The sequence below is a fragment of the Pomacea canaliculata genome, linkage group LG1 (assembly GCF_003073045.1).
Source record: "Pomacea canaliculata isolate SZHN2017 linkage group LG1, ASM307304v1, whole genome shotgun sequence".
Classification (NCBI taxonomy): Eukaryota; Metazoa; Mollusca; class Gastropoda; order Architaenioglossa; family Ampullariidae; genus Pomacea; species Pomacea canaliculata.
In genome coordinates this window covers 40,191,200-40,216,528 of record NC_037590.1, presented here as the reverse complement: position 1 = coordinate 40,216,528, position 25,329 = coordinate 40,191,200, and the positions used below count along the sequence as shown (strand labels likewise).

General features: G+C 37.6%; 3 protein-coding genes across 11 annotated transcripts in view; 2 read left to right on the top strand and 1 right to left on the bottom strand.

Moving 5' to 3' along the window:
- The window catches only part of LOC112574597 (WD repeat-containing protein 90-like), a 26,861-nt gene extending 10,397 nt beyond the window's left edge, over positions 1–16,464 (top strand). For 2 of the 5 annotated variants that reach the window (XM_025255789.1, XM_025255806.1), the window contains exons 18-42: positions 186–350; positions 703–842; positions 1,103–1,364; positions 1,691–1,861; positions 2,726–2,854; positions 3,315–3,442; positions 3,578–3,597; positions 4,352–4,486; positions 6,103–6,260; positions 6,746–6,958; positions 7,468–7,570; positions 7,822–7,896; positions 8,388–8,434; positions 8,893–9,052; positions 9,463–9,707; positions 10,120–10,255; positions 11,333–11,535; positions 11,723–11,812; positions 12,196–12,315; positions 12,720–12,933; positions 13,467–13,597; positions 14,098–14,277; positions 14,477–14,593; positions 14,811–14,895; positions 15,588–16,464. In XM_025255789.1, the coding sequence (XP_025111574.1) occupies positions 186–350; positions 703–842; positions 1,103–1,364; positions 1,691–1,861; positions 2,726–2,854; positions 3,315–3,442; positions 3,578–3,597; positions 4,352–4,486; positions 6,103–6,260; positions 6,746–6,958; positions 7,468–7,570; positions 7,822–7,896; positions 8,388–8,434; positions 8,893–9,052; positions 9,463–9,707; positions 10,120–10,255; positions 11,333–11,535; positions 11,723–11,812; positions 12,196–12,315; positions 12,720–12,933; positions 13,467–13,597; positions 14,098–14,277; positions 14,477–14,593; positions 14,811–14,895; positions 15,588–15,742 (3,582 nt within the window). In that variant the 3' untranslated portion in view covers positions 15,743–16,464. Of the gene's footprint in view, positions 1–185; positions 351–702; positions 843–1,102; positions 1,365–1,690; positions 1,862–2,725; positions 2,855–3,314; positions 3,443–3,577; positions 3,598–4,351; positions 4,487–6,102; positions 6,261–6,745; positions 6,959–7,467; positions 7,571–7,821; positions 7,897–8,387; positions 8,435–8,892; positions 9,053–9,462; positions 9,708–10,119; positions 10,256–11,332; positions 11,536–11,722; positions 11,813–12,195; positions 12,316–12,719; positions 12,934–13,466; positions 13,598–14,097; positions 14,278–14,476; positions 14,594–14,810; positions 14,896–15,587 lie in introns of those variants that run through there. The other 3 variants (XM_025255798.1, XR_003101468.1, XM_025255815.1) reach the window with 3 other exon arrangements.
- LOC112574618 lies at positions 16,247–22,602 on the bottom strand. Of its 4 annotated transcripts, XM_025255829.1 has the most exons (11): positions 22,490–22,602; positions 22,105–22,337; positions 21,429–21,722; positions 20,820–21,252; positions 20,081–20,197; positions 19,600–19,963; positions 18,902–19,076; positions 18,686–18,762; positions 18,353–18,548; positions 17,802–17,971; positions 16,247–17,513 (listed from the first exon to the last, which is right to left on the bottom strand). In XM_025255829.1, the coding sequence occupies exons 2-11, from the start codon at positions 22,241–22,243 to the stop codon at positions 16,656–16,658; spliced, it is 2,823 nt and encodes a 940-aa protein (XP_025111614.1). In that variant the 5' UTR covers positions 22,244–22,337; positions 22,490–22,602; the 3' UTR covers positions 16,247–16,655. The 4 variants fall into 4 exon arrangements, with proteins under 4 accessions (XP_025111614.1, XP_025111613.1, XP_025111615.1 ...); XM_025255828.1 differs by lacking the exon at positions 22,490–22,602 and having other exon boundaries at positions 22,105–22,476; XM_025255830.1 differs by lacking the exon at positions 22,490–22,602 and having other exon boundaries at positions 22,110–22,476.
- On the top strand, positions 22,521–25,329 carry LOC112574677 (uncharacterized protein FAM241B-like). Of its 2 annotated transcripts, XM_025255910.1 has the most exons (3): positions 22,590–22,727; positions 23,777–23,880; positions 24,121–25,329. In XM_025255910.1, the coding sequence occupies exons 2-3, from the start codon at positions 23,824–23,826 to the stop codon at positions 24,493–24,495; spliced, it is 432 nt and encodes a 143-aa protein (XP_025111695.1). In that variant the 5' UTR covers positions 22,590–22,727; positions 23,777–23,823; the 3' UTR covers positions 24,496–25,329. The 2 variants fall into 2 exon arrangements, with proteins under 2 accessions (XP_025111688.1, XP_025111695.1); XM_025255903.1 differs by lacking the exon at positions 23,777–23,880 and having other exon boundaries at positions 22,521–22,727.

Below are 25,329 nucleotides of genomic sequence, written 5' to 3'. Positions count from 1 at the left end.
AACATTTATTTTCATGTCCAACATTTTCCTTGAATACCATAAACATTGTTATATAGTTATCTCTTTGAATTATGTCCTTATTACAAGCCTGAAGAGGAAAAAACCCCATTTCATTTGTTTTCTGAGGAGAACAACATATTCATGGGCTCATCTGCATATTGACAGGCTAATTTGTATGTCAACAGGGTAATCTGGGCATACTAGATGTTGCGACACGAGACTACACGACCATCATGCGTTCACACACATCCCGCATCATGAGTGCTGCGATGGATCCATTTAGCAAGCATTTAGCCACAGTGTCAAAAGATCATAGCATTCGAGTCTGGGATGCTGAAACTTTTCAGCAGGTGTATTGATGAAGATGACACATCTATCACTGTTTATAAATATGTGTGTGTGTGTTCATGCATTATGCATGTCTACAAGCAGAGATGTGTGAACTTAACTCTCAGTGGCCAAATTCAAAATGCATGAAAAGAGCAAAGAATGAGATAAAAAAAACTGTATCATGCATTGATCAGGACTATCCTGATTTTTAAATGTAGATTTTAAAGAAATTTTTTATCTTCCAGTATATTTTTCAGGTTTTTTTTTCACTGCCATTTATTTCAACAATAAGGTAAATGGGTAAGAGAGAAATTTCAGAAGTTTAACAAATGGCGTTATTAATACCAAAGACTTTTTTCTTTTCTGTTTAAGCTGTATGACTTTAGTGCTCCAAATGAGTCACCAAGCACCATAAGTTATCACCCCATCAACCAGATATTTGCCTGTGGCTTTGAAAGTGGGGCAGTACGTGTCTTTGATGTGGAGTCTACCTGCCTCATAGCAGAACACAAGTATGTTTTCCTCTGTAACTTTGGTTTTTTGTCTACTTGTCAGTCCATTTTAGAATTTTTTTTAACTAAAAAGGAGAAAAATAGAAAAATTTCAATCATTGGCATTAAAGCTACTTACACATTGGTCCTTTCTAGCATTTCTTTTTTTCTCCCACCACCCATTGTCATTTGCCAAGTCAAGTGCGAACTTAAGCTGTTCTTACTGTCACCATTATTTAAAAGCTGTGAACTGATTGTGCCCTCCTTATTTTGATAAACAGACCACACCGAGGGGCATTGACAGGTGTTGTCTTCTCTCCTAATGGGGAATATCTGTACAGTGCATGCTCTCAGGGCATGCTGGCGGCATATTGTGCTGCTGATTCCAAGTTCTCCATCATCAGAGTGCTGGCCAATACAGTAGCCAGGGGAATGCACTTTGCCCCTGATGCCTTAGCAGTCAGCAGCTGTGGGAGAAAACTGGCCTTTGTGGGTCCTTCTGATTTCATTGTGACAGTCATGGATGCTAAATATCTCAGTGAGGTACAGTAGTTATTTGTGATATTAAGATATTTGTATTCTTAAATAATATAATAAAATCCTACAATAGAACTAAATGCTGTCTAATTTTGTAGTTTAGGGTTGAAAATTCAATTAACATGTATTGTAGTCATGAATAGAATATGCAGTAATCAACATGTATTGAATGATCTGGACAACTCTAGATAAGAGGTGAACAATTTAGTGTGTCTCTCATTGAATAATTTATCTTCTGTTGTATTCTGAACATCTTTATTCAATTTTTATTTTTAATAATTTAAATATTTTTGATATTGAAAAGAATAGTTACATTTGTGTCCCCATCACAGCTGCTGCGAGTGGACATTACTAGCATGGCATCAGGTGATGTGGGACAAGGGGGTCTTGACACTGCTGTACGAGTAATGTTCACTCCAGCCAGCGTTGGTCATCTGCTGGTGGCAACCTCTTCAAACCGACTTGTCAAACTTGATGCAGCCAGCGGTAAACTTTTTGCTGAGGTATTTGAAGATCCATGAAACATTATGTTTTATAATTTGGCAACATAAAATAAGATACTGCAGTAGCTCGATAACTTTTAACAGCCCCAATAATCTTAACATTTAAGCCCATTGGTCATGCCTAAGATGATTAGGTTTTCTTATACAAGTGGAGGAATCAACACATCATTAATAATTTTAAAAATAAAATAAAAGGTGATATAAAGGGAAGTAGCAGCAGTAGGAAAATGCATAATAGAATTTTTTTCCTTAGATCACAGAATAGCCATTTATAAATGTGCATTTTTCCTTGCTCACTGAAGACACTGACTGATCAGGACATTATACAAAGTGTGCCATTCTGATTTTTTTTTAAAAGTGTTGCTGATTTTTTTCTTGGTCATTGATAAAAAAACACTGATATATATATTGTGATTTGTGCCACTTGTAGTGCAGTTTCTTTTGGAATTGATGATCCAAATATCAAATATTGATAGTCATACTGTGCTATAAAAGAATTTTGAAAAAAATCTGACTTCAAGTACTTTTTTCCAGATTAAATAGAGACTATTCAGGCTATAATTAGGTCAGAAAATTCAAATTCCATTTTTTTTTTTTACTATTGTGTCAAGTAAACAGTATATTTTTTAATTTCTATAGCTTTTTTTTCAAGTGTGGAAATTGATTTGTTTTTGTATGCAGACATGAATTCTAGGTTTCTGCTTAAAAGAGTTAAGAATCTACAGTAGATAAATATGTTTATGCCTTCTTGACATGTCCTAGTAAATTTATTTCATGTGTGATAAAAGCAACCATAGAAAATATTTAACCATTTCAGTAGATTCAAACACTTGGTCACTCAGTGATGGGTATGTTCATTCACAGGTGAACAATATTCACAGATCTGGCTGCAGTTCATTAGCAATATCATGCAATGGAAATTATCTGGTTACTTCTGGAGATAAAGTGCTCAAAGTCTGGGATTACCACATGCACCTGGACATTAATTTTCAGGTGTGATTTTTTTGGTTTTTTTGTTTTTTGTTTTTTTGAGAATGTCTTAGTTTAACGTTTTCTAGTTTGGAGTTTCTGACTCATCCATGAAGTAAACATTTTTGTTTGAGTTAAGAATTCATCCCATTACATTTAGCAGTGTTACAACAGATTTTTTTTGTCATTTGTATGTCATATGTACAGTACCAGCTCATTATCTCACCCCCACCCAACCAACATAAATGCTGAGTAAGAGGCATGGGTGGGAACGTAGCAAGGATAATTGATCCACAATTACAGGTACTTTGGGGTAAATCTATTTTTCCACAAACTGCAGGGAAAGGCAGGTTTGACAAGATAGTGTATGTGTGTATATATGTATACGCACATACATGTGCATGTTTATAGACATATATTATATGTAAACGCAAACTGTTTGAGTAACATATGTAAATCAGCAAAACATATGTTTCTGTAATAGGTTTTCATTGGCCATTCAGAGACTGCATCCAAAGTGTTTTTCACACCAGATGAACGCTCCATCATAAGCGCAGGGGAAGCTGTATACATTTGGAATAACCTGGCTGTCCGACCAGTGACATCACATGAGTGAGATATCATTTCTAACATAAAAGCTTTGAAGAAACAGTGGCAGAGAATTTAGTATGTACATATCAAAACAGATTATAAAAATACATTGTTGCCTGTACAAGCTTTTGAATGTTTTGTTTTTTTCTTTTTCAGAGACTGGAAGATTGATGCTGGTGAGTATAATGTTAAAGATTGTTTGCCTGCATATTTTTTTTCCATTTGTATATTTTTATGAATGGTGTTTTCTTCATTGCCTTGGAGTTTTTGAGAAGGGCAATCTAGCAGGTCAGCTGCTATTAGACCTTCAACTACTGCAAAGGCCAATACTAATGCGTGTGATGCAGACAAATGCATCAACACCAAGTCTACTTTGAAACCTATAGAATTGATTTTTAAATGAGGCAAAGGTGGGGTTAATCACTCTTGTTCATTTACATTCTTATGGAAAGGAATTAGCATGTTGTGGAGGCTCTGACTCGCAGATCTAACTGCATTCATGTAGTTCCTACTCTTCATGGCTAGTCCTGAAAATCCAGAAGGTGAAAGTCCATAATATATATAAATATAATATATAATTATGACAGACATTACTGACAGCTTTCAGAGAACATTTTTTGCCCATTAAGCCATAATAAATGACAGAGTTTCTGTTGTACTCCTACTCATTTCTACCAAACTGCCAAAATACAACACTTTTTGAATAATTCATGCTATAACTGTGGTTAGTCTGAATCAGGCAGCATGTTATTAGATCTGTGATATGGAGCACAGAAAACATTAAGGTAGTCTGTCAGCAGCTCAGATATCAAGCACGCGTGTTGCTTGTTGTGAACTAGTTTGAGACTATTTGGAACAGCAGTAGAGCATTGTGCACTATTTGGAATTATCATCTTTTGATCGTTTAGGACACATGACTTCTTTTGTCAGATAAAATGTCTGCCTTAGATGCCATGTTTGTGGACAACACATCAACTGACATGCCAAGGCATACTCCACCACGTCCCATGCTAGCTCCCAGCCTGTCTACTCGCATTGAGGATCTCAGCTCCATACATGGTGGTGGTGAGGGCTATGCTTCTCAGAAATAGGTGTAGAATTGAAAAACTCAGTATGCTTTACCAGAGTGAAATCACAGAAAGATATAGCAAAAATAAAAGAAGTGTGCATCAAGCAATCAATACTTTAATGAAAGATTGATAGATTGTTATCTTCTAGTGGACAGTGTGTTTGCTGAGTGTTATCTACTCTAAAGTCTGAAGACATAGTGAAAGCCTGTCAGTGCATCTAGATAAAAGTAGTTGCTACTGGCTTGGAAAATGTTATAAACAAATTTCTGCACTTGGTGAGCTCAGCAGGAAATGTTCATGTCTGGGTCGTGGCTAAACATTTGAATGGCACAGCATTGATAATACCTCCTGTTGCGCAAATAAAATTATTTCACACTTTTGTTTCTGTATCAAGGCTGATAATGTTGCTAAGCAGAATTATTTTGACTGATGGTGTTTGGAGTTTTCAACATTTAAAACCATTTATATTATTTATCTCATCATTTATGTCACCTTTCATTTTTATCAGTGCCATTCTTCTGTGTTTGTTGAGAGTGATCTTTTTCTTAGGTGTGTGTCACATTAACCTGCCATCTGTATTATCATTAACTATCTTATTTATCGAGCTTTGAATACTTCACAAATGCCTTATATGTTTTTTGAATACCTTGCTTATGTGTTGAATGTCTTGTGTGTGTTTTGAATACCTGGCATACATGGCTTTGAATGACGAGTAGATGCTTTAAGTACCCTTACAGTGCTTACAGTGCCTTACTGTATGCATGCTGCGAAGACCTTAAACTTTAAATGCATAGACTGTCATTGCTTTGTGTATGCTCTGAACACTTTGCACGTAATGTCTTACATATTCTGCAAGTGCTATATTTGCTTTGTGAGTATGTGCCTTGCCTGTCAATGCTTTATATTCCCTGGGAATACATATGAATGCTCTGTGTCCTGTGAGTACTTCATGTAAATGCTTTACAAGTTTTCGTATTCACGAAGAGAATTCCAAATCATATAAAAAACATTTGCCAAAGGGGTCTGAAAACATGAAATGTTTTACTTTGAGAAGGCAAAGGAGTTAAGATCTAAGGTGTCATTGCATACTGTAATGTGCAATGAACAATATGTGTGAAAGCTGATATTTTGTCATAACTGGTTATTGAGCATCAGCAACATATCTTATACGTATACAAACAACTCATTTGCAGTTTTCTGACATTTGGAGTCAAGGTCATAATACTATTATAGGTGTATATTGGTGTATACTTTTTTCCTGTGACTAGTCAACAAAATCTTCAAAATGTTTATATGGGGTTCATAAAAACACAATAATTTTAGCTGAAAATCCCTTCAGTTTATGGATGTCAAATGCCCAGTGGGTACCTCATATAAATGCTATATATGCTTTGTGAGTGTATTACATAGTTTGGAGGCTTTATGTGTGCTGTGAATTATCTATATCTGCTGTGAATACCTTGCATATTAATGCTTATATTAGTGCTATGAATAGTTTTCACATATTAAATGATGCTGGTGACCACTTGTTAAAAATCATTTCTTCTCTTCGCTTCTGATCTAGACATTTGAGACATGATGTGTTCAAAATGTTTCTTTTCCTTTCATTAGACCTAGATCTTAAGTCCTTGCTGTCAGAAGAAGACATGCCAATGGGGTCACCTGATGCTGGCAAAGTTGGATGGGAAGGCAGTTCACAAAATGTTCCACTTAGTCATGAGAAGAATTATGTTTTTGAATCCCCTGTGAAGGATACATTGAATGAATGTGTAAGTAAGAATAATGATGATGATGATGATTAAAAAACCCTCAGTGTTCTGATTTAATGCAGGTCATTTCGATGTTTATTATTTCTGGAAGACATCTTTATGAAGGAACCTGTAAAGAGTTTTAATGAAATTAGAGTGCTAGTGATAGTGCAGTGAGAGGAAAAGCACAAGTGCAAGTGATAGATGAGATAACATTGAGGATGACAATAGTGACAATACTGCTTTGTTAGTCATTTTAAATTTAGTGATGAGCTAAAGTCAGAGAAAATTTGTTAAAAAATTGTATAAACTTTATGCATTTCTTTTTAATCGATCTTACGTTGAGTAAACCATGAACACATTATGTTTAACTGATTCCTAGTGAGATACAATGAATATGAATTACACTGTTCTATTGTCCCATTGGCAAGAACAACAGGCCAGTTGCTTTCAGTGATGGCTGTCACTTCATGTTTAAACATTGATCAGGATGAGATCTTCCCCAGGCACAGAAGTTTGGAGAAGTGTCGCTGAACAGAGTCAAAAGCACTAAGTTTGAGAAACACTCACCACATAAGCCAAAGACACAAACCAGTCATGTACGAACTTTGGAAGAGAAGCCACAGAAGGTCACTACCATGGAAAAAACCCCAGAAGCCATAGCTCCATCATGCAGCAGGCATTTCAAGGCCACAATTAAGAGTCATGCCATGGCCCGGGTTTGGATGCTTTATATCTTAGACCCTTTTCTGATCTATATTATTATATAGAAAAATATGTTTGCTATCCTATTAAATTGATTAAACTTTTTATGATTATTTTCTTTTTTGAAAATAAATGTGATAATATTTTTATACATTGATCGCAATTTTTATAAAAAACTTATAGATAGATATATAGTATCTTATAACTTATGCTTGGTGGAATTAAAACATTCACACTTATAAAGTGTTTATTATTCTATTGATTAGAACATTTGCCTGGTCATTTTAAATAAGATTCATGGGTAGCATTTACTCCTTTTAACTAGAGAAAATTTCTGTGGATGTTTCTTATTGCAGTCCTGTCACCAGGACTGGATAAACTATTTGTAGGATTGTTTTGTTGGGCAGCATAATTTATAAATTTTTTTCATAGCTCTGTTCCTTGAGGAGTATATAACAGGATGTTAATGGTTTATGGTTGGATTAAGTAATCAATGGCTAAAGCTTTTTTTACACTGTTGCAGCGTCGGTACACAGCTCCCCCTCATCAAGCTGGTCTACGACTTAGCTTTGTCATTGGCTACAATGGAAATGGGCGTGACAACATGATTTGGTGTCCAGACACAGGTCAGTACAGTCAGCCTGCCTTCTTCAAAAACTGCAAGGTTATGTGGCCTTGAATTCAGTCAGTCTGTGAAAATTTATCTCTGTGATTACTACTCTCCTACTACATAATGTCCTCCTCCCATATCTGTGTGTGGTAGATATTATGACTAGTTTTGTTTTCCTAAGGTCTCTGTGTTCACTAATTTTTGTCTCAAGCACAGAGAGCATTAAGCAAGTGAATGCACTGGCTGTATTTTAACACTTGATTACAGGTCTCTTTGCCTACACCAGTGGCAGTATTGTTGTGGTTGAAGATTTGAACACAGGCCAGCAGACACACCTCCAAGGTGGGTGAGATGGGAAGCTGGTTTCAGTTTGCAGGATTTGTGCGACATGGATCGTTACTGAAGGCCTCAAGGGGCTAATGTAGGAGTCTGGGACAGATGCTTGTTTATAACCAGTGTTTGGTTTTTGTAAATGTAGACATTAAAGAATGGACGAGAGACGCGCCAGACTGCAGACCTGCTCTGAAATTGCTGCTGCCGGACGGTCCCCCTTGACCTGACCTGACCTGAGACATTTTAATCTCTGTTTCCATAATTGTGAACATCTGCACAGAATGAAAGCTTAAAGCAAATCATCTAGTTAAAGATTATCAAGAATATCAAAGTGATGAAAGAGAAATCCTTTTCTGATCCGAGCCTTGATGTTCCTTACATGCAGAAGAAGTATTTTAATAAGATTCTTGCAAAAAATATTAGTGCCCGGTAATATAGATAGGTGTCTGTTGTTTATGATGTGTACTGCAAAAGATCTGCCTGTTTTTGTTTTGTGGCAGGTCACCAAGAGGAAGTGTCCACACTGGCTGTACAAAATGATTGTCGGGTTAGTGCCTGAACATTGTCTTTATAATCTTATTATTTGAATCATAATTTTATCAGGGTTAAAAACTCACAAATGAATCTATATGTGAAGGTGAATAGTTTTTTTATGAGTATTTAAGAACAAAAGTTGTATTAAACTACAACAACCTGTAAGTGACTAAATATCTTGTATCCATTATTTGTCCCCCAAAATTGAGAAAACTTCTCATTATGAATTTTTGAAGGCTGTTGATAGAAGATTCATTGATATGTTCTGAATTTACAAATAAAGATTCATTTACACATTCTTTACAAATGAAGATATATGGATATACTCCATGTTTACAAATAAATATTATATTATTTTTCTCTGTGTTTACTAATGAAGATTCTTTGATATACTTTTGACTAATGAAGTTCTTAACTGCTTCTGTAAGCTGGTTGTCAGTGCTCACAAAGTGTTGTTGTTTATGTAAACAGGTAATAGCATCCGCTAGTGGATCCTTTGGTCAGTTTAGCAGCTGTCAGGTGTGTGTGTGGGATGTAGCAGATGCTGTCTGCAAAAAGGTCCTTAATCCCCACCATCATCAGGTTGTCTGCATGGCATACTCTCGAGATGACCGATTTCTACTGACTGTTGGTGTGTAGAGTGAAAATGTTACTGTGAGAAGTTTGAATTTGAATAATTTGTTTTTCTGTTGGTTTTTTTTTTTTTTTAACTTTAAAAAACTTTTTTGTACTTTTTCCTGCTTATTGGAAAAAATTGTACTTACTCCAGTGTTCAGGTCTTTGAGATTGCAACTGCATTTTTTACTTTTCTATTCTTGTGACTAATTTGGAAACTCATGGTACAGAGTTGTTTTACTGGAGATGTAAAATCATCGACAGCAAATCCTGACAACTGTAATGATGCAGTATGGGCCAAAACTGGCCTCTCAGTTGCTGCAAAGGAAAGCCTTTTACAGGTTTTAGTTTTGACTTCCATCATCTTTTATATTGATAACAGAAAAGTAGAGGACAGTATAGTTTGAAATAATGATCTTTTTCCAGGCGACTATCATGAAAGCAAGGTGATAGTTTGGTCCACACATACATACACCATGCTTACCAGCTCAAAGACAGCTGCACCTATCCACTGCATCAAATGGGATCCGACTGCAGTGAACGAATTTGCCACTGTGGGAGAAGATGGCAGCCTCTGCTTTTGGTTGTTGGATGAAACGGACAGTGAGGCAGGGCTGTCTGTCCATGAGGCTGAGGTTCCAGATGAGTTGCTGAATCAGGAGATGGATGGAGTGAGTGATACTATGGAGCGTGTTATGAGATTGAAAAAGGACAAATGAGGTTGTATATAGAGGGAGTGTTCATTGTATTGGGGGTACTTAAGGAATGACGGTTTGAATATTAGATTCATATATGCAGTCAGGGCTATAATTCAAGTGCATTGAAATTTTGAATAATTGGGTAGTACAATGTAAAAGGTTGCATGAAAATTAATTTTTCAATTGCAATTAAACTGGAATTCATTAATGTAGCTTATCTGTGTAAAATGTGGATATGTTGAATTTTTACTTGAAACACACTGGTATCCAGTGGTGTGGCTCAAAAAAAAATTTAGGTTATTCTAAAGATAAAGATTACAGTAAAATATTAATAAGTGATACTTTTAAGTGAAAACTAGATAAATAATGTCTTCATCAATGACAGGAAGTGGCTTTTACAAACTTGGAGTATACATGTGACAGTACTTTGTTTGTGTCTGCAACGAATGGCAAAGTGTCAGCCTGGGACACCCGACACAATTCCTGCTATATGCACTGGGATGCGGATACAGCTGAAATAGGTGAATCACATTTATATTGAACTTGATTAGGTCCTTTTCATTGTTTGCATGAAAACTGTTAATGCAACTATGATTTTAAAGATGAAAGAAGTAAACACCCAGTTTTCTTTTCTTTCATTATTTTGTTTTCATCATACTATGACTTTTTATTTCCAGTATACGTATACGACAGAATTTGATTGGTTATGACCAGTGACCAGCCTTTATTTTCTAGTACTTAGTGTTTGTGCAGATCTGGGTTTTTTTAAATTTTTGCTCTAATGTATCTTGGAAGTTAAACATTTTGAGATCTGAGAAGTGGGGAAAATAAGAAAAACAAACCTGCAAATTTTAAAGGAGATAATTTTTTGTTTAAACTGTTTTGTTACTTGTGGTAAAATCAGTTGTAATAATAATAAGTGAGAATTTATAAAGTGCAATATCTCAGCCAAAGGTGGACTCGTTGCGCTGAACAAGATCACAAAATAGTAACAAAGATGTAGAACAAGTTAACAAAAAAGTAACAAAATGTAAAACAAGATCACAAAATATTAACAAAGATGTAGAATGAAGAACAATGTCGGGACTCGCTGCGTTCCAGCAGTAAAGGTTGATCACTGTAGATTTAACGGTTATGACTCCAGAGAATAAGATTAGTGACATCAGGAGAATACTGGGAAGATATTGAGAATATGAAGAAATGTTATTATATGAAACTGCAAAAGGGGTGATTGTCACTTCAGTTTATTAAATGCAGCTAAAGGTCGCTGTCGGTGGAATAGATCTAAACAGTTTGCACTTCAAATAACATTATATAAAGTCCTGTTCGAACCAGAAGAGGAAGAAAACACAGCAGAAGAACATGTAAACATAAACATAAACATAAACACTTTTATCCAAATCGAAGCACGACCACAAGACAAATAAAATCAAGGAGAGCTTATCTCCTCAGCCGGTTAGGTGAAGGGACGGAACTGTCAGTTGTACATCTATGCATTTTTACAGCTTTAAAACCTTGATGAACCATGTTGGCATACTATCATAATTCATATCTCAATAAAAGCACAATTTTTGTCTTTATGTTCCCTGTATTTCCAGGCATTCTGTTAGTTGGGACAGGGGGTCTAATAACAGCCAGCAGTTCGGGGAATGTTCGGTTATGGTCAGTGAAGGGAGTAGAGCAGATGAGAGAGCCTGGACATGCTGGACGGGCACCTGCGGGCAGAGGGCTAGTAATGGAGGATGAAATGACGCTGGATGGGGTGGTGACAGCTGCTCGCTTTGATGAGAATCTGGAAATGGTGGGTGTCTTATTCGTTTGTAAGTGTGCTGATAGTTGTTTTGGCAAGCACTATGAACATGACTATGCATGCGTTCACACACCTGTGTCTACATGCATTTCTGTTTCTTGAGATTTCTATGTACATGACTAATATGGTAGAAACAACACTGGCAGCTGAGAGCACTTTTGATGTTATGACATGACAGGGCATTGTTGGCACCAGTGCTGGGACACTGTGGTACATCAACTGGACGGAGCGCACAAGCATAAGGCTCATCTCAGGACATGGAAAGAAGGTACTTAAAGACATTTTATGTTGAATTTTCTGGTAAAATTTTTGAAATTATGCATTAATATATATGTGTGTGTGTATGAAAACACTTAGTAACCTTAAGTGACAGAGGTCAGCGTCTATATCAGTGGTTCTTAACCGGGGTTTGATCGCACCCTAGGGGTTCGGTGAGTCGGTCTCAGGGGTTCGGCGGAGGTCAAGACACCCGCAATTCGTGATGACACTAAAGAAGGGTTCGGTGAATGTGCATATGAAACTAGTGGGTTCGGTACCTCAAACAAGGTTAAGAACCACTGGTCTATATCAATCCACATTTCTGATCTGCTTCTGACAAACTATTAATAAACTGAAATAATTAAAACATCTGCTCAGTTCTTGTTTTAACAGGTAACAGCAATTGCCATGACAACAGGTGGACTGATGGCTACTGGCTCTGAAGATGGCAGCTTGCGAGTGTGGGTTTTACAAAATAAAGAGCAGGCCTTGCAGTTCCAGGTGAAAGACCAGGTGAGAAAGGAATAAATCTGCCTTGCTATTTGGATCTTTATGTCAACATTGTCAAGAGTTAAAAATCAGTAAAGAATGTTCACCCATCAGAATATTTCACTAGATCTTTACTAAATCTGTAACTGCAAGTACTTGAGGAATTTAATCAGACAAACCATTTTCACTCAACAACATCTAATTTAGTTCTGGTTGGAGTGAAATGTTTTGTACTATGATGCAAGAAGGCCATTGTGCTGAACATTAAATATAGAATGACAAGAAACTAGGTCTTGTGTTTTCGCGTTTGAGAGAGAGACTTGTACATGAAATTCTTAACCCCCTTTGAAGATTTGAACACATTTATGTTGGTATTAAGAGTGCATATATTAAGGTATGAACTTCTTGTGTGTGATTGGTGTTTTCAGAAATGCAGCAGTGTTGCCTTTGCTCCTGCCATTCAGCAGCACGCAAAATTCCAAAACAGTGCTGATGCTACAGCTCAGGGTCAAGTGGTTCCACCCTTGGCAGCTGGGTACTCGGATGGTACTGTGCGGGTGTTTGATGTCAACTCTGTTCAGATGCAGCTGAAATTAAGACCTCATTCTGCAGCTGTTACTGTCATCAGGTTTTCCTCAGATGGTATCTTTTGTTGATCATCTAATTTTTGTTGTCAGGTCTTCACTGCAATTATAAATTCTGTAGGATACTGTATATCTGGTTTAAATTTTGAAAACTGTTCTGATTTAATGATCAGTCTATTTTTTTTTTATTATATTTAATTTTTATCTCCCTACCCCTTGAGGCACTTGCAATCTTTGGCAAAGTTGTGTGTAGTTTTGTGGTTGTTCACAACTTTGGCCTGTGCTGTATTCCTATTTTACATTTCCTTTCTGAATGTTGTCACTAGTAGATCGTCTAGCTTATTATGGAAACTCTGCCTACTTGCCTTATATCATAAGGGTTATCCTAAGCAGTCTGATGGTATCTAGTTAAGAGCTTGTCAAGAGCAAAAAGAGATCTGTTTTTCTTTTGAGCTACTAAGCAAGCCTATTACTAAAGCAGCAGAGAATTTACTGCCTTCTGTATAATTAAGGTGAAAAATATGGTCTTATAATGTGTAGGCATGAGTTACATCTCTCAGTGAAAGAGTAATTGTGTCACTCTTGATTCAGGAAGCTTGATCCTGTCAGGAGCTAGTGATGGGTTAATTGCCATCAGCAGCCCCACAAGCGGGATGACTGTGCGGGTCATTAGTGATCACCAAGGAGCTCCTATCACCGACATTGATGTTGCTCCCTTGCAGGCAAGGCAGTCTCTGAGTTTGAGTGCATGTGTACTTGCTAGTTGAGTGCATTAAAGGGTTGCTGCTAATGAAAGTGTGCATGGTGTGATGCACATGCTTGTGTGTGTGAGGTAACAGTGTGCATGTCTGTGTGCATATAAGCTAAAAGGCAAAGCTTCTGGGGCCTATTGGCTTCAGAGGTGGTGAACATATGTAGTTAACTTTGTCTAGGGCTTCAGATTTAGAATATGGAGCCCATCCCTCTACTGCCTTTACATTCCCTGAAAAAAACTGGTAGCCAGTTGTGTTGGGAGGCAGGGAGAGCTTTTTAACCGTAGGCAAACTGACCAACTCCTAAGTCAAGAATGCAGTCTTCTTGTATGCATATGCATATTTGTATTTGAACACCAGTGCTTGAGCTTTGTAACAATGAATTTATACATAGCAGATAATTATCTAGGTAGATCACTTGTAATTTGTTTTAACTCATACCCTAATAGTTTATATTTGACACTTGGCAGATCGATGATGGAGATCACAAGTTTCAATCAGCTCAGCTGTGGCTGGCTTGCAGTGGGGACCGAAGGGTCAGCATCTGGTCATCTGATTGGGGTCGTGATGTGTGTGACCCCATAGACTGGTTGACTTTTCCTGCACCTGCCTGCACGCCAGAGGGAGAGCCAATCAAAGGCAAAACTCCGGTAGATGAGTGTAACATCTTGTATGAATGTAGCATCAGACATGTAACATCCTGTATGAGTGTAATATCAGATATATACATCCCATACTGAGTGTAACACGCATGCTTTCCTATATCTTTGTTAATATTTATGTGTTTGTATGTTGTTGGTTTCTCTTTAGCTCACATTTTGTCTGTTCTTTCCATGTTTGTTTATGTAGTACTCAGTTTTGCCATTGTCCCTGGCAAGGTTCTCACCTGAGGAACCAGACATCATAGTATACACTGGCTATGGCATGAACAAAGGCATACAGTTCTACAGTCTTTCTCATCGCAGGGTATGTTTGTAGACTGTTTCTCTGCAACAAATGGAATTGGTTATCACATTTCTTATTCAGTTTCTTTAAGTCTGGTTGTGAGACTATAAAAATATATAGAACTATATCTAGAGCAGTCTCTTTAAAAGTGTCCACATTTTGAAGTCCACTGTAAAACATCCTTATGTACAGAGCTGCAGTGAACTCATCATGCATGCATTAACATCTGTTGTTCTAGGTAATGAGAACAATGTCACTGACTCACTGGGCTTGTTGCTTCGATCTGTCTCCTGTTAGCCCTCTCATCGCTGTTGGTGTTCGTGGTGAGTAATGTTCTGCTCTTGAGATTTGTGATTTAGAAAGCTGCTGGATCACGTACAGTCCAGTGTGTCAATTATTCTTTGGCACATCAGCATCGGAATGTGATTTTCTTGCAGGATGGGACATCTTTAGCACTATATATTTCAGTTTGCTCTCAATTTGACAAGCCATGCAGAAATTGGTTATCCAGTCTCTGATTTACCTGCAAATTTTGAAGCCTCCAGTTTGTATTGTCAAAAACTGAACAGATCAACATCTATGAGATGGTACAAACTTTAAGTTTGCTTCATGCAGATTTTTTTGGCTGTGTGTTCAAAATTACACTTTAAGAAGCAAGATACACTCAGGAATACTGCTGTTTAAATTTGGCCAGTTCAAAAACTGACAATGATGTGTGAAGTCATGTGATATGTGAATCATTACCTCAAGCAGTGGTCAGGAAGTTAAATCCAGACCAGCTGCCCAGCTGAAAAATTCAAGATATGCCAGCAAATAAAGGCTAACAGTTCAAATGCAACTGTCATATAAAAGTCTCTTTGAATCTGTAGGCTGATTAAGAGAGGAGTAACTAGTCAAAATGATTGAAGTCATTTGCATGCAGATTGTCTGCTGACTGTAAATTTGTTCAATATCATGGTCCACTTATTGTACTGGATATGTAGAGTTATTTACTACGTTTATCTCTTCTTTTTAGAGCGAGTATTGAAGCTTATGGATTACTATGAAGGCAGCTTCCAGGACTTTGCATCTCATGACAACGCTGTCTCTTTGGCACGCTACACTCTTGATGGTACTCGACTTGTGACAGCAGCACATGGACAGATACTTGTTTGGGATGTCTTGATATGATATGTGCATATTTCAGTTTACACTGCCTCCATTGGGATGAAGTTCACACCACAGGTTCAGTCTTCCGCATCTTCTTGAATCAGCTTGCTTTGCTGTCTACAGGGTGATGTCGATAAACATAAATTAATCAGTAACACATGTGCTGACAAGGTTCCCCCTTGTGGGCAGTTCTTATTGTGAACAAGAAAATGCTCTTGACACCAAGGATCTCCCATATTTCAGTATTAATATAAAAAGCTACATTTTATTATTAAGCACAAAAGAATCTTGTGTCTTGAATTTTTCAAACACTTTTCTTAGTGACAGTCTCAAGCATTCAATGGTAAAGTTTAATTAGGTGTTATACAATGGATAACATATGCATTGGTAACTGCATGCACAGTTTTATCTATATTTATGAAAGCACTATGTATGGGTGAGTGAAGGAGTGTGTAAAAGTGATAAATTCTGGTTCTTGATGTCTGAAAAAGTTTATGTGACTCAGCAAGTAATCAACGCATTTCATAAATTTGGCATTAAGTTTTATTTATCTTAGTAAAATTAAGTCATAACAATAGTGTTATAGTTGTATGTTGTTACCTAGCCTATTCTCTAAACCTTATGCCTGTGGTCATTGGACATATCAATTATCAAAACATGCTGTGATAAGATTGCTGTCAATTTCAAGTATGAGATTCTTCTCAATGTTTTGATGAGAAACAATTACATATTTCTTAACTATATGCTTGATGTTATTTAAACACTTTTTTATGTGTTTGCCCTTTGAAAAATATCTTTCATTCATTTATTAGAAGTTAACTATTTGGTTACATTAACCGTATGCAGAATCTCCATTAATGTTCATCTCATAATTATTGGCCTATAAAACATTCATTCTCGCATTCACCAAGAGACTTAGAATATCTCTCAATCACTAGTAACAGTCTACGAAAATGTCTTCTCCATTGTCAAATTCATCTTCAGAAGAAGCAGCAGCATCTGCAGCTAACTGTGCCATTTTGATGGCAGCCATGATGTCCTCCAATAAGGAAGAGGGGCGTTGTTCATACTCGTCTGCACTAGTTTCAAACATGCTGGAAGTTTTAGTGGCAATAACGCTTTGTGTCTTGTTCAAGAAAGCTTCCACATGATCCCAATCTTTATATTCTTTATGAGTAAAACTCCTGTTGGTACTTTGTGCCAAATCAGCAAAGCTTGCACACTGATCTGCACAACCAACATCCATTCTGGCTGCCTTTGGAGGTGAGTAATCCTCCAGTGTTTGCAAATGATCCCTGAATCGCAGAAGAATGCTAAATGCAAGCTCCTTGACCGAACTGTCATAATCTTCCAGTCCAGCACAAAGAGCTTCTCCAAAGCCAGCCCTTAACAAAACATGTAGTCCTCGATGAATGGGGATGTTGCTGTCAATCTTCTTGCGTTTGTGTGGGTGCACCTCATGCAATGGTGTGCTCTCCACAGCTCCGTCACATTCCCTTGAAGAATCTGCATCACAATTACCTGACTTCCTCCCAAGCACTGGCATTGCTGCTCTCTCCCAGAACCTCAATGCCTTGACCTTCACTTCCCAGTCAAAATCCTCCAGCACCCTTCCAAGAGCTGAACAGATAAGAAGGCCCAGGTCTGAGAGAGCTCCAGTGTGCACAAAGTGAAGAGGCACACAATCGCTGGAAGATGCAAAGACTGTTGACAGAAACTCCACTGCTGATCGTCTTGCAAAAGCTTCTGTGTCTTCCTCCAGCACCTCAATGACTTTCTTCACAATCATAGTCTGTTAGACAGAAGTCAAATATAAATAAAGATCTACTGCAAACTTAAACGAGGCGCAATAATAAAGTGTGTGACAAAAAAAGCGAAGACTGCAAGTTGTAGTTGCAGATCACATCTCACCTCCCACCTGCACTCAGAATTTCACCTGGGATGTGCCACCTATCAACATGTCTGTGTTGGCTTTCCATTGCTGCACACTCAGGGTTAAAACACTATCCTGACTCCATGAAATAAATTTACTTATGCTAAGGGTTATATTCTAATTACATGGGAATTTAGACAATTTTACCTCTGTCATCTTGCAGCCCTCCAGAAAGCACTGCCACCATCCTTGTGCAGATCTTAAAGCAGAGGCAAGGTTGATGGCACTTGCTCTTGTATAGCTCTCTCCATCCTGGATGCATGCCCATGCCTGAGGCAGCAAGTTTTTCGCTTGCATAACTTTCTGAAGCCATGGCTCTGCAAATAAAAAAGCTGGATCAAATAATGGAGACTTTGAGGACATATTAATGTTTTTGGCAGCATGTCAGTATTCAACAAGTGACTTTGCATATTAGAATCCATTTTGAAAACTGGTTTAAAGTATTGTTGAAAATAACTTTTATCATCTCAACTACAGCTGAAGCTAATTTATTTCATTTTGAAACTAGCTGTTTGGTCTTTTGGACTTATTTTGTTATTAGGCCCATAAATCTTTCAGCTTTTTTTCAGTTTTGACCACCAAAAGCATTGCCCTGTAAAACAGCCAGTGACTTGGTATGACCATGAAACTGATATTTTGAAACAAATGAGCAGATACTGGTTAATTATTTAGCTTTCTGCTTATCTCTAAATACTCACCAGGATGAGACTGTATTAAGCTTCGAATAATCTCTAAGGCCGTGTCGCGAACTTCCCACTGAATGGCTACAAGATGCCGCTCCAGCTGCACCATCAGGCCCTCTAAGATGTGCTCTACCCGTGAATCCAGGATGCTCTGCATCTTCTTCACCTGGTTTAAGGTTGCCAAAAAGGCTGCACCAGTCTGGCTGTAAAGCTGAGAAAAAAGCAGCAAATTAAAAAAAAATACATAAAATCCCTAGTCAGTACTCTGATGTTAAATTCTACAACAAGCAATTCACTTTGAAGTCACCTATGTAAGATAACAAAGACAAGAATAAAATGCTCTCTCACCTTGCTGTCCAGCTGAGAACGTCCCATAATCAGTAACAAGCTTTCCATCACAGAGATGTTGTCAGCTAGGCTGAGGGCTGAAAGGCAGCATGATAATTATCAGTGTGTGTATAAGTGAGAGAGAGAAAGACTGTGTTTTGTGAAGGGTTATGCAGGTGATTATGTGCATGACCAAATAGAATCAACAATTTCTGAATGCCACTGAATGCTAATTACCTGGACAGTCACTGTCTTGAAGTAGCTGCAGCAGTGAAGTGACCAGGTGAGCATTATTCACCACAACTGGTCCAATACCCTGTGGCCATCTTGACACCAGTACTGGCCATTCTGCATCATTCATGCTGACACAACCACTCCCAAGAAGTTGTGTAATCCCCAGTGAATTACTTTTCTTCACAAATACAGCAACAGAATATCCAGAGTTTCAATTTAAATGAACTGCTGGTCAATACAAATAAAAAATATTTGTAAATCAAAAGCAAAGAATGAGTATACAGAATTTAAAACTATTGGATTCTAAATAATGTGTTAAGTATATTTATTTTATCAATAAATGTTCCCATAATTTTGGATAAAATACTATGGAGTAACTGAGTCGTTGTTATACTCGTATATCATTATCAGGTAGCATTCAAACACTGTAGCAACTGCAACCCACACTAAGAACATCAGTTACCTCCCATCAACAGATCCATTCCTGCAAATTTACTGATGACCAAAAGTTGCAGTAAGCTCGTCCAAACTTGTGGCTTAATACTGATACCCTATGAAGTACTAGCACATCACAGCTAAACTTTTGTATTGCTGTCTCAACACTATGCACCTACTGATTTATCCACCAATTGGTGTCATAAGAACAAAACATTTTCTTTGATGTCTTAAATCAACGTCTTCATGGGGAGCAAAAAACCAACCTGCTTTAGAGAACGGAGGATGCATGGTGTCAGCTTGATGAGTCTCCTACGCTCACTCAGAGCAGCTGTTACTGAGTCAGAAAGTGCAGCTGTTGACACATCCTGAGAATCAGTTGTTGAGTCTGTACCTGAAGCTGTTGTTGCATCAATCAGTGTGGCTGGTATCAATATGTTTGATGGAGATATTGCTGAGTTACTTGGTATTGCAGTTGTTGTTGGAGTAGTTGCTTCAACATTACAAAGTGCAGCTGTAGCTGAAGGAGTGCTTTCGTCTTCATGCAGCTGCCTTCCAAGCAGGACATCATGTGGCAGCTGCTGCAGATCTTGAAGAGTCATGATTGCTTTTAGAGGTAAGGAAACGCCACTGGAAAAAATGGAATGTCTTCTCAAATTCAAACAAAACACAATAATTTAATCACAATCCTTAACTTTTTCATCACCAAAAATAAACAGTAAGCATCCATTATCTGAAACTTCCTACCTGTCTAGAACTGCTGTGGCAATTTCAAGGCCTTTCTCCACATGACCCTCCTTGACAAGGCACAGCAGTGGGTGCAGGAAAGTTTTGTTCAGAAACTCTGTTTGGCATTCAGGTTGCCTGCAAAGAGAGAATGTGTTAGTGAGGGAAGGAGAATTAGATGTTTTACGCTGAGCCAACAAGTCTATATCATGCCAAAGTTGCCAGCCCTGTAATCAGATGCCACATGCACAGAAAGAACAGCATGCCCAAGACGAGATCTGGACTGCACATAACATGTGAAATGCAGTAGACAGAAGTTTATCAATAAGTGGAAGGCAATAAATTGCAGATGATATCAGTAAGAGGGAAAAAAACCCAGATGAAAGCCAACTGTGTGACTGCAACAGCAGTTGTTAGTTGCACCAGGGACAAACCAGCAACCCTGGTACTTCAGTTCAGAGCAGTCATTTGGTTGATTGTTAACTCTGCACCTGCTGAAAAGAATTATTCTGCTACCCATCAGAGATAGCCCAGTTTTTCTAGCACATCTTGGACCAGCGATCACATCCCATGCAGCTACTTCAAAGATCCTACAAGTGTGGATACGCATCAATGATTCAAATTAAGATTTATTTACAATAATCATAATCATGTTTCACTTAACTGAATAATATGAGATTAATCAAGAAAAACTTTATGCATTTATATGCAAGTATACACACAAACACACTTGTTTTTAAAGTTTGGAAAGTTTTCTTACATGTAGTTGTAAACATGAAGCAAAGTCTGCAGTAAGAGTTGTCTGATCTTTGCTGAAGAATGATGTAGGCTGAGAACTGCTATAGTTTTCATAAAATCCACATCCTGCACTTTCCATTGGCAGAATTCTTGCACACTGCTGAGCCGTTGAAAGATCTGACTAACAGTCACATGACTGCTACTGACACTTGGAACAGTGACTGAATGACCAGCTAAGCCAGGACAACTAAGTTTCATTTCTTTTAAACTTCTTGTTAAACATTCCAGAACCTTATGCACCACGCCTGTGACTTGTTGCTGGTGATCAACTATTAAATCTTGAATAACTGTTTCCATGGCTAATGTTGTCCAGGTAACCAAGAAATTTTCAGCAGCCATCTGAAGGAACACACTCTGGGCTGTCTCCAGTGTGGTCAAACCAGTAAAAATGTGTGCTGAAAAGAAACAAAAACTTTTGCAATACCTGCCAGTCTCAAGAAAGAAATGTTTTAAAATGCAAACTAAAGAGATAAGTGATATACTTTGATATACCTCTAAAGCATACAAATCTGTGTAAATCATGTAATGCATTCTTTTTTCCGACTGGATATGCTACTGAAAGTTGTGTTACCCTCATGCTCCTGGAGCCATTTATATCCCATTATGCTTCTGCTTAGGGCTGTCAGACTGTTGAAGTAAGCAGCTCCTACTGATGAATTACTAACAGCATTGCAAGTCAGAACTGCTTCATATAAAGCTGTCACCACCTGCCATAGACTGTCAGGAACTGGCGTTATTGTAACCAAATGTCCAGCCATCCCTAGAGCCAGGATGATCACTGATGCTGGAAGATAGCTCATCCTGGACTTCACTGTCTTGAGAAATGTGAGAAGACCACCACTGCTGATATCTTCTGGAGAACAAACTGTAAAATGGATTTTTTTTTTTTAAATCTGTGAAAGTCACCAAGTCTCCGGCAATGTTGAAGATTTTGTTATTCAGTCTGTTCTAAATACATGTGCAGTAACTTAAGCTGTTTCAATTCCGAGAGTTTACTTTCTTTCTAGCTTAACACATTCATAACAGTGCAAAACAAGAACCGAAAAATAGATTTTGAATAAAAAACCAGTCTTTCAAAATTTACTGAATTTAAAACTTAATTAATGCCCTATTTCATTTTGTAAACGTTAACGGAAAGCTTAAAATGTGTTTTGAATCAAAAGACATACTATATATAAATATCAACACACATAGACAACGATTCCGTAGACTGGACGGGATATTTATACATGAGAAGAAAACAGTACCAAACTCTTTGATTAGGTCAAGCAGCCGATGGAGAATGGTATCATCTTGTAGTGCAGACTGGGAATCACACAATGCCTCCAAGGTTTCTGGGAGATTTGAGAGGAAAAGCTCTTTTTGAATTCCCATAGTTGCAGTCATTTATTTCCAATTCATATGAATCCTGGCGAAATTGTGGTGGACGTTATCAGCAGAGTCACTGCGAATGTCGTTGCGCGTGTACTATTTATTCTCGCTGTAAGAAAATAGAATGCAATTGAATTTGACCAGAAAAGCTGGGGCACAAACTCAGAGGTTAAAAAGAAATTCTAGCTTAAGATAATTTTAAACTGATTCTATTTCTTCAAAACGTTTCGATTGGAAAAAAAGAGTTTATTATTAGCTTACTTCTTTAGTGTTGGAAACCACAGAAGAAAGCTTATGGGAACAAGAGTAGACTCCCTTCCACTGTCAACTTCAACCACGGCGATTTTGGGTTAGACACGTATATTTTTAATGGTTTTTGACCTACAAAATGGTTCGAATTTTGAGTAATGGCGACATTGTGCCAGATGATGATCCGAGAGCTCAAGCCGCTGGTTCACGAGGAAACAGTGCTGGTGATAACTCAAACAGACCTCGGCAGGTATGTTGCAAGTACATTACGATTCGTGGGTGTGATGTGACTGTTACGTTGTCACGATCATCAGCGCGAGACTGAACATTAGTAAACTATTTTAAGTTTGTATCAGTTGATTTCAAAGAGAAGTATAGAAAGTTAAGAATTTTAAAAAATTTAGAACCATTTTTATCGTTTAAATATAAAGTGTCAATGGCCTAGAGGCTGTATATAGGCAGTGAATGTAAGTGGTTAAACGTGTCAAAAACAGAGCCTTCAAAAGACGGAACCCAACCCTTTCCTTCTGCCTTCTTAACCTGCCCTGATAAAGCTGGTACCTATTCCTGCAAGCCAGCTGGAGTGGGCAAGGGTAGTTTTTCAGCTACAGGCCTTGAGACAGCAACCTGCACCAGTCAAGCACATGTGGCATTTTGCGTTTAACAGATGTAAAACATGATGTTTCAGATGTGTTTAATATTGATAGTTCATTAAGTATTTAGATGAAGTTTATATATTTTTTAATTCTCTACTAGTCTAGTTGATTTTAATAAAATAAGAAATAATATGGAGGGTCTCTGGGTTAAATTTTGAAGTCCTTTATTAAATCAGCTGGACCATTTATATACAGTTCACGAACATGTTATTGAGCATATTCTACTGCCCACACAAAGAGTTACTGTCTGTGCAGGTTAAACTATGTGATATTAATCAGTGAAATCTCCTTACGATGCATTGGTTTTTTATTGTCCTCAAACTATAGTTTATTACTCTATAAGGGTACAGAAAATGTGTAGGAGAAACCAAGTTCTGACCATTTCCCATCATGTGGCAATATAAATCACATAAGTGCTCTCAGTCATGTACAGAAATTTTGCTAAGAGGGTTTGAAAACGTGAAGATTTGGTCTGGTGATTTGAAAAAAAAAAGATTTTTTTGCATAAGGTATCATGTAATAAACCAAACATTGGAAAGCTAATATCACTTTTAGGAACACCTTACTTGCAACAGTCAAGCAGTCTCACCTGGTCTGGTTTGGCTATGTCATTTTGCCACTCTGTTGAATACTGTCCTCCAAGGCACCATGGAGGGAGGGTGATACCACGGTGCCCATAGGCTTACAAACATGAAGGAGTGGATGGTCGTCCTGTGCCAAATCTGCTTACCATCACCCAAGAAGGGCGTGAGTGGTGGGCCTTGTTAGTTGCTGCAACTATGTGCTTCTCCCTGGTACCAGTCAAGGAATGAATGACTGACTGAAGTGAATCCTTGCATTTTGTGGATAAGAAACACTATTATGGCAAGTGTGAGAGATTTACCTAGTCTTTTTCTCAGGTTAGGGGGGTTTGTCTACAGCACCATTATGAAACTAACTTGTCTTCTGTCTGTACACTACATAAATAACTTTCACTATTTTGCACAGGGCTATGTGCAGCATGATGGCAACGGACAGCAGGCTTTTGCAGAAGGCCGACAGATTTCAGTCTTCGAAGTACTGAACCAAAAACTCCTTGCTTTTGGCATTCCACGATTTACTTTTGGACAGTTCGTATTTGAGCCTATTGTATCTGTTGGATTTCTTTTAGCAGGACTACTTTTTGGTATTAGTGGACTCCTGTTTGCTGGGCTTCTGTACTTCGTAGTTAGGTGGAGCCAAACTGGGGGTGGATTTTCAGGACTAGGTGGACAGCAGCATGGTGCACCGCCAGGCAACGATGGAAATCCTCCTGGAGCAGGAAGAAGAGGAGGAGGGACTTTTGGAGGTGGCAGTGAGGGATACAGACTTGGGAGGTCCTAGAAATAAAATGTGCATAATGCTACTCAACAAGTATTTCACGATGCAGTTGTTTACTTTGAAAGAAACAAGTGCACAAATGTGAGGTTTTTTTTCCTTTGGTGAAGGTTGCATAGGTGACAGCAGAAGGGACTATAAAACTGTTTAACATATGGGAACCTATCTTGCCCTGCATTTTAAATGCATTTGGTAGTTTCATTATTTTACAATAGCATATTTTATGTATTTGTTACTCACGCTTTTAGTCTGTAATGAAGAGGAGCATTCAGGAGGGAGGGAGGTAGGGAGAAAGGAGACAGAAAAAGGGCAGAAGTAGCCAGATGACTAGGTATTGTCAAATTTATGATATACAAGTAATATATTAATATAACTTGCCTTTAGTATATATGATCAAATGTATATATTAATATATATATATATCAAATGATATATGAAAAACAGAAAACAGTTGTCCTATGGCCCATGCGAGTGTGCATTGTTTCATATATTATGCATTTTTTTTTAACGAATATATTCTTGTCATTTCCTTAAATAATTAATTCTTAAAATAATACCAGAATTATGAGAATAAGCATGCTTAAAAGCATTTTATGCTTGTTAAAATATTTTTTGACCAATTAAAAAAAACATTTGTTTTAATGGTTGTGGTGCTACAACGCGTTTGTGGTTTGTTGTACAATTCTTCTTTGGTTAAAGATTTACCTCTTGTAAGACAGCAAAAAATGTGAAATAATGCAAAAAAAATAAAAAAAATAAAAATTAATGAAACAAAATATTAGTGATGCTCATTTGAGCGGAAAATAAAAATTCACAAATATGTGATTAACTGACTTGTGA